This window comes from Pyrgilauda ruficollis, unplaced genomic scaffold, assembly GCF_017590135.1.
Source record: "Pyrgilauda ruficollis isolate IOZ18807 unplaced genomic scaffold, ASM1759013v1 scaffold2, whole genome shotgun sequence".
In the NCBI taxonomy this organism is placed as follows: Eukaryota; Metazoa; Chordata; class Aves; order Passeriformes; family Passeridae; genus Pyrgilauda; species Pyrgilauda ruficollis.
The window spans coordinates 18,167,791-18,182,443 of NW_024519206.1; the positions used below are offsets into that span (position 1 = coordinate 18,167,791).

General features: G+C 35.2%; 1 protein-coding gene across 10 annotated transcripts in view; it reads right to left on the reverse strand.

The window, feature by feature from the left end:
* Positions 1-235: 235 nt before the first annotated feature.
* The window catches only part of SLC4A7 (solute carrier family 4 member 7), a 92,199-nt gene continuing 77,781 nt past the window's right edge, over positions 236-14,653 (reverse strand). For 4 of the 10 annotated variants that reach the window (XM_041466136.1, XM_041466142.1, XM_041466134.1 and 1 more), the window contains 8 exons: positions 14,241-14,402; positions 13,740-13,991; positions 11,492-11,560; positions 10,881-11,054; positions 10,390-10,521; positions 9,515-9,606; positions 7,638-7,745; positions 236-4,671 (listed from right to left, as the gene is read on the reverse strand). In XM_041466136.1, the coding sequence (XP_041322070.1) occupies positions 4,590-4,671; positions 7,638-7,745; positions 9,515-9,606; positions 10,390-10,521; positions 10,881-11,054; positions 11,492-11,560; positions 13,740-13,991; positions 14,241-14,402 (1,071 nt within the window). In that variant the 3' untranslated portion in view covers positions 236-4,589. Of the gene's footprint in view, positions 4,672-7,637; positions 7,746-9,235; positions 9,288-9,514; positions 9,607-10,389; positions 10,522-10,880; positions 11,055-11,491; positions 11,561-13,739; positions 13,992-14,240; positions 14,403-14,653 lie in introns of those variants that run through there. The other 6 variants (XM_041466141.1, XM_041466144.1, XM_041466137.1 and 3 more) reach the window with 4 other exon arrangements.

The following is a 14,653-nucleotide window of genomic DNA, read 5'->3' on the forward strand; positions in this document are numbered from 1 at the left end:
CGCTCCGCGACCCGGGTACGGCGACGCTCGCTCCGCCGGGACGGGACCCCTCGGCCAATCGCCTCCCCTCTTCTTGGCCCGCCGACCAATCGCGAACCGCCGTGCTGCGCAGTGCCGGGGTTCCCTGGCACCGCTTCCGCCCGGCGCCGTTGCCATGGGCACGGGGAAGCCCCGGCCGGGCCGCCCGCAGCGGCCCCGGGCCCGGCGGGCAATGAAAACAGAAGCGGCCCGAATAGAGTCCAGGAGATTGTTTATTGCTTTTACCAACTTTCTGAAACGTTACAAAAGATAATTTTATTCTAGCAGTAATTAAAACAACACAAAGGCTGAATCACATTAAAAACAAGTCTGAGAGTTGTGTTTTCTGTATAAACTGAATATTGATTCTACAGTTGGAATAATGTTTTCATTTGCTTTGGATTTGTTTATAAAGTAAGAAAACGTCACTGTAATTAGAAAAGCAGTCATAAAAAATTCGAACCATACAGTATGTAATCACATTTCAAATAAAGAATATTAAAATCAAAACAGCAGTTCAGCTGCAAAAGCTGAACCTGGAAGACACCTTTGCACAGGAGCATCAGCAACAATAGAAAGGAAAATACTAGAAATGATGTGTCTTTCCAATAAAATCATTTAGAAAAGTATCAATTTTCAAACTCATTCATTATTCCAAATAAATGTCAACAGATACTAAATTCAATATGAAAGTGTCTTTAGGCAAAGTTCAATGCCAACTACAAAGTCCTAGAAGTTTTCACTAAAAACATTATAAAATAAAATTGACAAACTTACTGAGCAATTTGCTTTATTTATAGCACTACACTTATGCTGACTCAAAGCTGTGTGCATCTATAGTCTTAAAATTTGCCATAAAATAAATTAATGTTGGTATAAACAAAGTATTTCCCACATTTTACCGTACTTGATAATTTTGTCCTAGATGAGTAATTAAAACATTACTAATCATAAGCAAGCAAAAAGACAACTAAGCTCGCTGTGGTGCTCGCCTGACAGATTCCATTTGTGAACCGAGAGCCATGAACCATTCACGTTATGATTTACAGAACCTATGTACAGACAAACCCTTTAGAGCAGCGCAGGCTCTGCACGTGACACCCACTTGGTACAGAAATATTTTACAGCCCGTCGAACCTGCCTTTGCAAAGGGCACGAATTAGGAAGTGACCGTATAAAGACAGAGATGCAGGTGAAGCAAATGATAACTTAGAGGAGAACTTGCATTAAATGGAGAAAAAATGGCCAAGATACTTGGTTGAAAAAGATCCCAAAGGGCATCAAGTTCTATCCTGACAGGTTTTATGATGACAAACTTGGCAATTTGGAACATTTCATGGAACAATTGTACAAAATATTATGTTATAGCTGCAAAGTTAATCTAGGAGGAAATTGTTGTTATCTTGGGCATATGTAAACAGAATGAAAAATGTGTCACTGTAATACATATGAAAACGGTAAGAATGAGTTTTCTAGAATATAATTTAAACACAAAACTGCATTTTAAGTGATACATTTTAGATAATTTAAATGGAGTGGTCAAAATTAAGACCTACATTTCATGTAAACATTAATATTTATAAATAAATTAGAAAAAAAGAAAAAAAAAAAAAAAGAGGGACTTCCTGAGGTGGCTCTGCAGCCAGGTACACAGTAGCACTAAGCTCCATTCCAGGAAACCAAGGCATCTATACAAAGTGCAGGGTTGTTTATTTTCCTCTAGCTATTGGAATGGAAATCCATTGGTGTAGTTTTTACAGGGCTTAAGCCCTTTGAAAAAAATAAAATAAAAATCAGTGCACAGCAATTGTCACTGCACTTTTGCATCCATTAAGGCAAAACATACATCTACATACAATAAACTACATCCTTAGCTGTCTTATTTTAATACTAAGTGTGACTTTAAAGCAGAGAAGGTGTAAAATGAGCACTGAATCATTTAACCATACATCAGCAACAGGGATTTATGCACTTAATACCAGCTCTTCTCCTGTTCATATGGGAAGAAAGTGCAAGTATAACTATTGCCCAAGAACACTGGAACTAAAGGTCACTGTAAACTGGTTTGCCAAGTCATGGTATTTCTGGCACTGATTAAAATATCTACACAAATAAATAAATACTGTGATTAGACTTGTGGGGCTTTGGTTTTGTTTCCTTTCAATGTTACTCAAAATATATCCACTTCCTGTAATATTGACCAAAACTTAACCCTTCTGAAACAGAAGCCAAATACAAGGTGTGCAGCACCATGGAACCCTGATTTCCAGCATTAAAGAGTTAGAAATCCAAGAGGCTTCTAGTAAGTTTTTGGGTCTTTGGAAACTGTTGCAGGACTGTGAACAGGAAGTGAAAAATACTACTGAGAGGACAGAAGTACTGTATTGAGGATGATGCTACATAAAATCCTCTAAATATCTCTTCCCTCCTTGATTCAGAGCAAGAGGTACTTAGTTGTCAACTACCGACATGCAGATGGGTGTTGTTTGGGGTTTTTTTAAATAATGTAGAAAGTTTTGAGAAACCATCTGCTGTAGTTTCGATGTTATCTCAGTTTGATCAGAGGGAAACTACAGGTTACTTTCTGAAAGAGCACGAAGTCATACTAGGGCACAAGCTACACCACTATCTAAGAATGCAGGTCATTACACAGTATTGCTCAAACTGGTAATGCAGACCTCTCTTGCTTTGCCCCTGACCTGAGCCTGTTATAACAGTTTGGATACCATTATTCATATCGCTGTACACTACGATTTCCTTTCTTTAAACTGTCTTCTCGGAATTCAGTTAAATGAAAAAAGGAAAGAAAAAATGTTAAATAATTGCATTACATTTAAAGGGAACAGTAACAGTCCATGTAACGTAAATACTATTTTTAAATGTTGCTATTTATTGCCACTGATTGCTTTATTTTTGTAATATACAATTACCTTCTCTACAGGTGACACTTGGCTGAAGAGCACCAAAATTCCACCTCAAGTGGTATTTTCACATAAAGTCTGCCCTCCTCCAGAATAAAGTCCTTTTTGCAATTGTTGAGAATTTTATCACTTGGTCCATGGTAAAACTCCCAACTCTGCCAAAAGCAGAATTAAGCAAACAGCATCTTCTAGTATTAAATGAGCACAGATTCTAATTAAAGCCATTGTAATGCATCCAGAAAGGTCTAGTGGCGATTCAGAATGTAAAGAGATAACGTTGGAAATTAAAGCCAAAAAAACTAAGGCATAAGGCAAAAAAGATATTAAGAATGGAAACTGCGCAGGTAAGTCATCAAGATTTTCATTTACATATAAAATTCTCATTATTTCAAATATTATAGTGCTAAACACTAGAACTTGAAAATGTAAGTACAATAAATGCACTGACTGCATCTTTATCAGTGGAGTCCCCAAAAAATCCCGTTCACTTTAATAAATGAATATTTATTTTTTCAATTCATCTTACATGATAAAAATTTTTACTAATTAAAATAAATAATGTGTTTAAAAATAAGTTGGTGTGCTACCATATATGCCCTTTACAATGGAGAGTATCAGAACTGTACATACAAATCCCACAAGCAATTAGTAATCCATAAAATAATACTGATCATAAACGTATTCCAGAATTGAGCTACAACTAATTTAATCAAATACACAGTAAATTTAAAAAATTATTAACCAAGAAATATATTTGATGAAGATATGAAATACTCCAAAATCTTAAAGCTGAGTAAATCAGACGTTGAAAATCTATGGGAAAAAAATGTAAGCAAACACAGGAAGAAAAGAATTCGAGAGTACTGACGTGGTAAGTACTTATAATTTCCTATAGACCAATTGCTGCCTGTAAATCCAATTTATATTGTGTAAACATGGAGTGTCCAGAATGGCAAATACTGACTTGGGACTGTAACTGCCATTACTGCACTTGTACTGCTACTGGACAATAATGAAAACTCAAGAGAATTCAAAAAACCAAAGAAAGCAGCACACCAGGGTATTTAGAAACAGTTTAAGGCTTAACTAACCACCTGACTTAGGGTTCTAGGCCACTCCTGTAGAGCAGGAGGGACAGAATCCAGAAAACACTAGCATGGAGTGGAGACATAAAACACAGTAGTTCTTGTCAACAGCACATTAACATTTGTTCTATGAAACCACAAAAAAAAAGTATACCCTGCAAAAACAAGCACTAATTGCCTGCATGGAAAACAAAACTTCTGTGGCGCACACTATAAACAGAGGTATTGCAAAATTTTAAGCAATGTGGACCAGTAATCATCAGGAAAAGCTGATGTAACTTTTATGCACATATTGATTATGGAAAATAATAAGCATTCATTACAGTCTTCCTATTTAAAAACGAAAATAAAATTTCCAATAAAATAAATAGCTGAAGTGTGATTACCACTCATCTTATTTGCTGGGAAAATCTTTGCATTATGCAAGCATATCTACAGTGCCCAAAACAATGGCAGAAATTAAATATATGTTGCTCCTTAAACTGGAAATCACACTTCCATGGTATAATATCCTACAGTGATATATATACACACACAGATGCACTCAATTCCCATTGGTTCCATTCTATAAAGATGTTTCAGCATCCACATATCTCACAACAGGTGACTTTTCCACTTCTATTTTCACACTTTCTGGTTTTTCAGGGCTGTTTGAAAACAAAGAAGAAAATGTAAAGTCTGGCCCACTTTAGGAAAGGTTAAATTTCAAATGTTTTATAATTCAAAATGAACACTGAAAGTATTTACATAAGAATGCTTTTATGATAAGGCATTTCTACTACATTTTGTAATTGTTAAATAATATTCAAAGGAACAGTACAAACTTAAAAGAGAGATAACACCAATATATCATTCATAAATACCATATCCAATTCCACTGCTTTTATTGATTTGCAAAACATCTTTAAAAACAAACAAACAAACCCCTAACACAGCCTGCAAAACTGTCTAGGTAAAAAATAATCAAAAATACATAACAAGCAATATTACTAATACGTCTTTATTCTTGGGCAGGGAAACCAGATGGTTCACAAGAATGAGAGGACATTTCAGTCTGCTCAAAAGGGGAAATCACACTTTCAACAGCAGCAGAGGACAGTAAGAAACCTGTGTAAGTGTCCATTCAAGTGAAGCAGAAGACCCTAAAGACAAGTGGCACCTGAACAACTGACACTTTTAGGGACACAGACACTGAACAGTGCCTGACTGAAGGACAATAAGGAATGTCCCAAGGTAGTTGGAATTCAGTAGAAGATGAAATGGAACAGCGTAAGAGGGAGGATGAGTTTCAAAAGAGATGACACATGTGTAGAGCTGCTCTTCAAGGAAAAAAATACATTAGAAATTCATGCAAGGAGAAAAATTCTGGGTCTCCTTAGAAGATACAAGTGTGCTGGGACTCCACAGTCTGTAAAGTACAATAGACGGTTGAGGAAAAAACAAAAAGCAATCTGGATCAATTCAGAAAAAGAAAAAAAAAATTCTTCTTAAAAAGATATGTTTTTTAATAAATCATGACAAGCCACACAACATGTCATCTGGAATTATAAAAGATATGCCTCCTTCGAACTGCATTAGTATTTGAATATAAATCTGAAAATAGCAGTGCCTACAGAACCATTTTTACCACAGCACTGTCTGTACCACCAGATGAAGACAGTTATGCAGAAAAACCTCAGTAGAACTGAAATTAGTAATTTACTGGAAATTACTTTTGAATGACCAGTAGTGACATGTCTGAATCTCAACAGGATGCAAACAAAGTATAGCAAATATCTCAAAACAGCAACCAATTGAGTTAAGGCTCAAGAAGTCTACCTTTCAACATTTCCAAGATTAATGCACTATCCGATTGCCTGTTAAAAACCTAGTTTCTGGCACCAGTGGTTCTTAATTTTCCATTTGTAGTTTTAGCAAGTTCCCTACCAAATTGGATTTTTTACTGTACTAAGCTCAAGCAGGGTATGTTATAGAATAAAAGGGAAATGTCTCATAGCAAAACATAATGAATAGATGGAATAATGAATACAAGGCTAAGCACAACAAAAAACACTGCAAACTGATCAGAAACCTGATTTGCTAGTATTGCATAAAATTCCATACTAACTTAACCTACTCAGGAAACACGAAAATGAGAGATGAAATTGTAGTAAATTAGAACTGCCTGATAACCAAATCCAAACATTTTAATTCTTTTGGAAAAAGAAATACAGGCCAGTATATCTTCAAGTCTTATATGCCCAATGACTGTCAGATAATGCACTAGAATCATGCACAAATTCTGTAATGGGCTGCTTATAAGAATTTAGCAAGAAGTAAAAAACCTGTTAAATAAGGAGGGTACACTGACACACATACCCTCTTATCTTTTCAATTTGTCTTCTTGATGGTCTTGCTCATGTGGTACTCAAGTTTTTGAAATATTTTAATTCAATATATGTTTAACATTTAAAAATGTTTAAGCAATACAACCTAGACATTCATGGAAATGGTGCTTGCACTAATGAGTCTCTTAAGTTTTTCTTCTTACAATACACCTCACAGCTCTTTCTCTGTCTCCTTTACCCTTGGTTGACCTGCTGTCTGGCCAAAACTGTACTTCCATGCCTTGTTTTGAGCAATGCACGTGGTGAGTAGACAGATGGTATACAAGTGCTAGGTAACTACCTAATTTCTGTTGGAAACAGACCTGACAATTTTGTATCTCTCAAGTATGTCTTCCTCTGACAGAATTGGCTGAAAAGAATCCACCAATAGAAGATGCATACAACAGACAACAGGATTGCTGAGGTTTAGTTTTCTGAGGCAAACATGCCCATTCTCCCCTTTCCTACATAAAAACTACAAAGCAATAGCTGCACAAATACTCATGTCTCGGCTTATTTCCCTAGATAGATTCAGCTAGACATTAGAAGAAGAAATTAGTATAGAATAGCAGAATCATTCATCACACTCAGACTTTGTTCTTTGATGGGGAGGTCACAGAGAAGAAAGGCTACTGGCCAGCATAGAAGATGCATGTCAGCTTACAGGGAATGTTCAGAGCACTGAGGGCCCATGATCTATCCATGTAGTTCATTCAAGTATATTTCATATTCAGTTTTTCATATTCATATTCATATTCAGCATTTGAGACAGGTTTAATTTTCAGATATTAAAAATGAGTTGAGGAAAAGCAATCCAAGCAACACACTCGCCCACAAAAACAGATCCTAGGGCAGTACAAAGCAACAATGAAAATGCTGGACTTACCTTGTATTCTCAGTGGAATTTGTATTATTGAGCATCAAACCACTCCCATGCTTATGTACATACTAGTATTTAGAAACCCTAAGCTCATCAGAGTAATAAACACTTGTATTAAGTAAATAAATAGTAATTTTAACATTACTATTTAAAATAATACATTAATAAAGTAGTAATAAAATAATTCCTTATAGAAACTGATAAACTTCACAGTAAAGAGGAAAAATTAAGATCAAATTCTTCTAAAGTAACAAGTCAGTAACTCAGATGCATAAACCACATTTTTTTATGATATAGTTCATTAAATACAAGTACAGCTGCTAAACACAAGACAATAGTTAGAAAAAGTGTGAGTAATGATAGCTACCTCAGGTTAGCTCTGGTTACTTTGGCATTCTCAGTACTCATGGCAAGAGCCTTCCACTGTGCAGTTTTGGCCATTTCGTCTGATATGTTTACAACTGAGGGATCAATGCTAAAGAACAAACATACTTTCTGGTTAGTGTTCAATTCCTTGCAACACCATCATACTTACTGTCACTCATCATTTACATCAGTTGTGCCTTCTTTCAATATTTACACAGCCACAAGTTGAGTTCATCTCTTAAAAGTATACTTCAACAAAAGTGAAAATTTAACTCACTAGCACTACCATAATTACATAGCATCTCAAAACAGTTTTTCACATAGATACCAGTAAGATATTGAGAATACTTGAGAGGTAACCCATACCTAAGTTCAGAAAATTATATTGCATTCCCAGAAATAATTATTTGAATCACACTGTTGTGCTAAAGCTTTCATGAATCAGTTACATTAAGTAGATTCTAGGAAATAATCAAGGGCAAAAGAGCAAGGGTTAATAAAGTTTCAAAAATTCAAGTGAAATTTGAAACTACTAAAAATCTAGAAATTCCAATTATCTTGACAGGTAAGTTGTTAGTGGTTTTTTTTTTTTTTTTCTCAAAAGCCTTATTACATATAAGGTTTACATATATTTTGCAAGGTTCTTTTGCCAGACCACCCCCCTCCCAAGTGCTGCAGAAGATAAGTTTACCATCAGAGATGTAAAGTTTTTAAAGCCTATTTCCACTTTTGTCCTCCACACAGTCACATGTACAGCAGACTCAGGTGTTGCCTGCAGGTCTGCTTTCTGTTCTGTTCCATATTTAAGCTTCAGAATCTGCCTGGTCATCTGTAAGTTTTTTAAATGGCAGAAAAAACTTTCAAAGCCATTCTTCCTCAGGGGTCCCCACAAGACATATAAGGCAGCAGAAAACATATAAAACACATGCACAGAGTTGATGAAGTCACAGCTCTACTGTGAGAGCAACTAGCAACTCAAATGGTTTTTTTTAAAGCTTTAGCATTTTCATTTGAGTTGCTTAAGTCTGATTAAGCCTGCTCTCAGAATAGACAACAGCACTCAGCAGAAATATCTGTCTAATCCAAATTTCTGTCTGTTCCCAACTCTCATCAGAGCATACCTGGTACTAGCCTAGATCCATAGAAAGGCAAACTTTTAATCTATGAATGTTTAGCATTAGAGAGGAAAAGAAAACCTGTAAGCTATTTATCTGTCACATCTTAAAGTTGTGTTGGAAGAGCTGAGAACACCTGATAACTCAGCTAAATACAACTCCAGTAAGGGAAACACCAACTGCGACAAAATGCCTACCCAAAGCTAAAAGAATTTCCATGACTGAAATTCCAGTACCTCCTTTTCTGGAAGAGAATCTATTACTACATTTATGTTCAGAAAATAACATTTTGAAGTAAAACAGGTTTTTGTACCACAGAAATTAGAACTTTAGCCTTCACTTAGGTAAAACAACTAATTATACACTTAGATTTCTTCTGAAAAACCCAAGTGGCTGGCAAACACATGGCTCAACTGATGCTATTAGTTGCTTAAGGCTCAGTATTTCATGCACAGTAGCACACAAATATTCCATTGAAACTGACCAAGGACGCTTCTTCACCTTTAGTACAGCTGGTCGAAATTGAGTCATCTGATCTGTGCAAGATGGTCATGTAAATTTATAATTAAGATGCAGTTTTAAAGAACAATGCTATATAAAAATACTAATGTAGCACCATGAGATATATCTTCATATTTCCTAATAATGGCTAAGTTACCAGCTTGGGGGAAAAAATTATTTCAACTCATACACCACCAACTTAATATAAAGCAAATTACAGGCTCTGATAAAAGAACTTTTAAACAAGCACATTATTTTATACCTGTATTTCAGGCTTTTTACAGGAAACTCCAGATTTGCTTCTCCATATGCAAGGTGTACACTGTCATGGTCGGAAAACATTCTCTCTGCTTCCTGTAAATTCCAATTAAGAAGTTTGTAAAATTACTCACATAGCAGAAACCACAGTAGCATCTCAAGCTATTCAGTTATTATCTCAAGTCACTCAAGTTATATGACAGGTATTCCATAGGGGTAAAAGGCACTTCTGTCTAGGTACTGCAGTTGAATGCAGGAGACAGAACTTATGACCTTTCCTCTTAGAAGTGTTTTATTAAAGCAAGGAGACTGGGGAAGGAGGGTGTTACCAGCTTCCCAAGGAACTCATCTACGTGGTGTGCAGCAAGGCAGGACTTTAACGGAGAAGTTCCAGAAGCTATATTACTGTATTATTGGTAACTAGTAGTTGCACTAAATGACAGCTCCACAAACAGACATGAGCAAAATGTCCCTGATATTATGAACACTTCTGTGACTAATTTAAGCAGAATAAAGAAATCCTACTCCACCACTTCCCTCTCCCTCTCCTTTCTCTCCATTTTCTTTCCTTCTAATCTGATGGAAGACCAAAAAACCCAACATTTTTGTGCTAACAACTGCTTCTTTCCACTTTGCTTTACAATTTTGATCACAAATAAAAATCACAGTTCATAACAGCATAATTGAAACAGAGACTTAATTCCTTAACCACCAGTAACTGTTCCTCTAGTAAAGCATTTCATTTCATAAGTGAAGAATTTCAAAATGTGTATCTGGTATATATGGTCACATGCTCAGGTCACATAGAATTCTTTTAAACTGCATTATGTATTTCCTAGAAATTTACAACATGCTCAGTTTGATTGTTTTCACACTTACTTCTTTCTCTTTTATCTTTTCATCATCTTCTGTCTTCTTTTTACTTTCTGGCATAAGATCATCAAGCCAGCTAAGCTCTTTTTTGGTGAAACACAAATCCATGAGCTTGCGAATGAACACTAATGCTAGAACCTAAAGGGAACCACAGACAAAAATACTTTATATATTAAACTATTCAAATGAACAAAAATGCACCCACACTTTCAGTACACTTAGAATCTGTAACTGAAGCCCTTTTTTCTAGTGCTAGGCTTCATCTTACCCCAAAGTGAAATGATTTCCACTTTCAATAGCTATTTACAACTGAATTGCTTGTTTTCAGGAAATGAGAAGTCTTTGTGTTTCAAAAGTGAACAGCTTGTACTACAGGGGCTTTTTGTTTCTTTCCCACTCCCTTCTTTCTCAAAGGCAGCAAACATCTTCTGAAGAGACTCTGAATAATACATGTAATCTTGTACAAAAATTATTAACTGGCAAACCAGAAAACTTACCATCATAGGAAAAACAACAGCAGCTGCAGAGGCTTTGATCACCCACAACAGAACTAGACAAGTGAGCTGAACAACTGTAAAGATATGGACCTTCCAGAGTGGCACATAACGTAGATAAATCAAGTCAGGTTGGTGTTTGGCAGGCATTCCAAACAGTTTTATACGGTCAAAAAACTGCATAGAAAATAAAATCATTCTTCAGTTAATTATCTTTTGCCTCTCCAGAAGAAAATAAATGTTTTTAGGAGACTACAGAAATGTAAAATAATCTCAAATTAAATACTAATGAAAGACAGTGAACATTCAAGGGGGTGGAACTGGGGTCTGTTTGGGGTTGTCCCCCCACTCACTAATACTCAAAAATTCCAGAATATTTCAGAAAATTTGTTTCTTAGCTACAATACTGAAAGAATAAATAAAAAAGAACTGACAAGTGAAGACAATATTATTGTAAGGACAAATACCTGAACATGACACTCAGGAAATTATCCTACATGCTATTCAGACAATATGGAACAACTTTATTGTGGCTCACACAATGCAGGATGCTACAGTTTCCTCTTCATTCAGTATTAAACAAAAGTGAACTGCTGGTTAAAATCAGACTTTACCTGAATGCCTTTTAATGAAGATACTCCCATGTAAAGAAAGACACCATACAAAACTGGCATTGGAATAAACTGGGGAGGAAAAAACACCCACAGTTAAAAGTGGAATCAATATGACATAAGAGAGCAGTCCATATCAGTGAAAGACACAGACCAAGTTATTTTTTACTTTACATTTTACTTAAGTGAAATCTGAGGGCATTTATTTAAAAGAATACATATGTATCATTGAGCAGTAAAAAAAGTCTAGAACTAACAAGGCTATCACCAGGATAAAAAATTAGTTCTGCCTTGACTGCTCATTCGCTCAATTTTTTAGGTTGCAAAAAAAATTTCTGTTCATGCTAAGTATACTGCTTTATGTTGCTATTTGACAGGAACTGTATCAAGACCACTGTATTCTGTACAACTTCATGAAACTGCCACATTAAGTTTTACTTTTGGACACTTGCATATCTGGAGCAGACAATACAAAAACCTCACCATGAAAATCTACTAATTATTCAGAGCTAAGTTTTGCTTCAGTAAGAAGATAAATTTAAAGCTTATTAAAGATAATATTTATAATAATTTACACTGCAATATATAATAGACAACTTATATAATTTTATAGAGTGTGATTTTATATTTTTAGATAATTTAAAGCTTACTAAGATAACAAAGTTGTCCACTGATTTCAGTGGCACTTGCATCAAACCTCTGCATTGAAGCCTTCTTTGCTCCTGAATTCATTAAGCTTCAAGTAAAGGACAGCCAAGATATAACGCGAAATCTTAATAAAAACTACTGCTATCAAGACTGAGCAAAACCCTTTATTTAAACAGTGTGAAATAAAACTATGCCTTAGGGATTCGTTACTCTGTGTGTGTGTGTGTGTGGTTAGTGCTTTCATTGTAAGTTCTGTAATTTGATATAGTGGCTTCTACTGCATGAAATCAGTATAAATCCACACATGGAACAAAAGCACAACTGACAGATGCAAGGCTTTGTTCTCCTTACTTCTTTTGAACAATAACAGTCATTCACACTGAAAAACATTTCTTAAAGAGCAAAGAGTAATAATTCCATTCCTATTACCCTGAGCCCACAAACCAAAATGTATTAGTTTCTAAGAATAAAAAGTTAGAATATGGGCTTTAAAACACTTCACTTCAGCAACCAGTTTTAGTTGCTTTTAGTTTTTGCTTTTGAGCAACAATAAATCTATTTCAATGTTTCTGCTTTTGATTCTGATCATTCACATTATACAGCTGAGCTCTTGGTAACTTTTTAATGAGAGATTGTCAAATCTGAATACTTTTTTTAGTAACTGCTATGGCCTTATTCTTTACAGACCTTTTCATTCTTTAATAGACATACAAATGCTCAACTATTTAAAATTTATAATACATAACTACTTATTAAACTATAGCTGCATGTTTACAGGATTATTCTTTCCCATTATCTAAATTTGAGAAGCTGCATTTATCATGAAATTACTTGAGATCTGTCTTTGTTTAAACAGACTTTTACAAAGCTCTTTAGAAATACCAGCAGTTATGCAATATCTACATTTCTGGCAACAAAAAGATACTTCTTTCATTTCTCCTTTTAACTACTGCATTTGAAACAACAAAGTAAAGTTGAACAGATTAAGTAAATCTGAGCAAAATCCAACTGAATTAACTAATTTTCTTCCAACAGTCATTGAAAGGTCACTAGGGATATAAATTAGGAGATAAAGTGTAATCTGATGCTACAACACAACCTGAAAAATCACGATTATAGTGTGATGATGTATAAAATAATCTTGACACTCTAAAAATCAAACGAAGTTTAGTAAGCTGAAGAAGTGAAAAATGTAATTTCTCCCCATTAAAGCAATGTTTCTGCTCCTTCTGCTACACTATATTACTTCTGCTCAAGTAATTTCTTTATCACACTCCTTTTCTCTCTCAATTTAAGCACCCACATAAAACTGCAGTTTTTAGGTACCATGAACTCAAGAAACTACAAAAGAGCTGGCAAGAAAATCAGGTAACACAGGAAAAGGTTGCTTTCTTCACTACTCACTACATTCCTAGATTTCTCAGATTTCATTTTCTTGCATCCTTCCACATTGTTTCTATTCAACTAACATCTGTTGCTAAAAAAGCAATTTGAGAATTAGGGCAGGCATCTTACTTAACATAAAAAACTTTCTCACATTATGAAATGCTAAATCACAACATCAAAAGCACAAAGAAAATATTTTAGGAAAACTCTCTTTTACCTTTAACACAGAGGTCATGGACACTGACATCCCCATCAGCACAAAAATCATCAATCCTGTCACTCGCTGCTCCCGGATTCCCAAAAACTTTGGTTGTTCTCCTGGTGCTGAGCATTCAGATTCAACTTTCAGGCTGTTAACATGACTTATAGACAGGACAGTTGCAGCAACAAACCACGGTAAGCCCATGACAGAACATATTCCCAACATAATACCAACCATGAGCAGATCAAGATGATAACCACAGCCTTTCTGTAAAATTAAGCAAACAAATAACTTGAAAACTTTTCTATTTATATGATCATATTTCTAACTCAACAGGTGAATAACCTACAACTACAAAAGTCAGATACTTTGTGAGTATCCACAAAATTATATTTGTTCTTTATTAGTCAATTTATATTTAGCAGCTGATGGTGATTTCACAAATTTGCAGAATGAATCGGATTTTAAGTAAATCTGATTTACACAACATTAGACTTCCATAAAAAGTACTTTTACCTTCAGTTTGTGTTCTTTCCTGTTTATAATAACAGCTGTTATTTGTTGATCCATGAAAATGAGAATGGTACAAAGTAAAGCAGGAAGAGCAGCAATCAAGAGTGTCCACCAAGGATTGCCTCCAAGAGGATCTATGAACCATCCTCGGTCTTTTCGGGTGGGCTGAAAAAAAGACACCAACCCATCAACAATGAGAATTAAATGACTAAAATAGAATGCAGATTTTATCATTACAAACAGTTTCAATGAACAACAGATCAGTCTCTGAAGTATAGTATATGTTTAGCTCATTTTCCAGTGCCTTTGACCAAAAGACTGATTTAGCTGTTAGAGGTGAACATGACATTTACATAGGAAAAATTAAATCAAATCCATTTGATTCCTTCATTTTGTACATGTACACAAAGAATGCT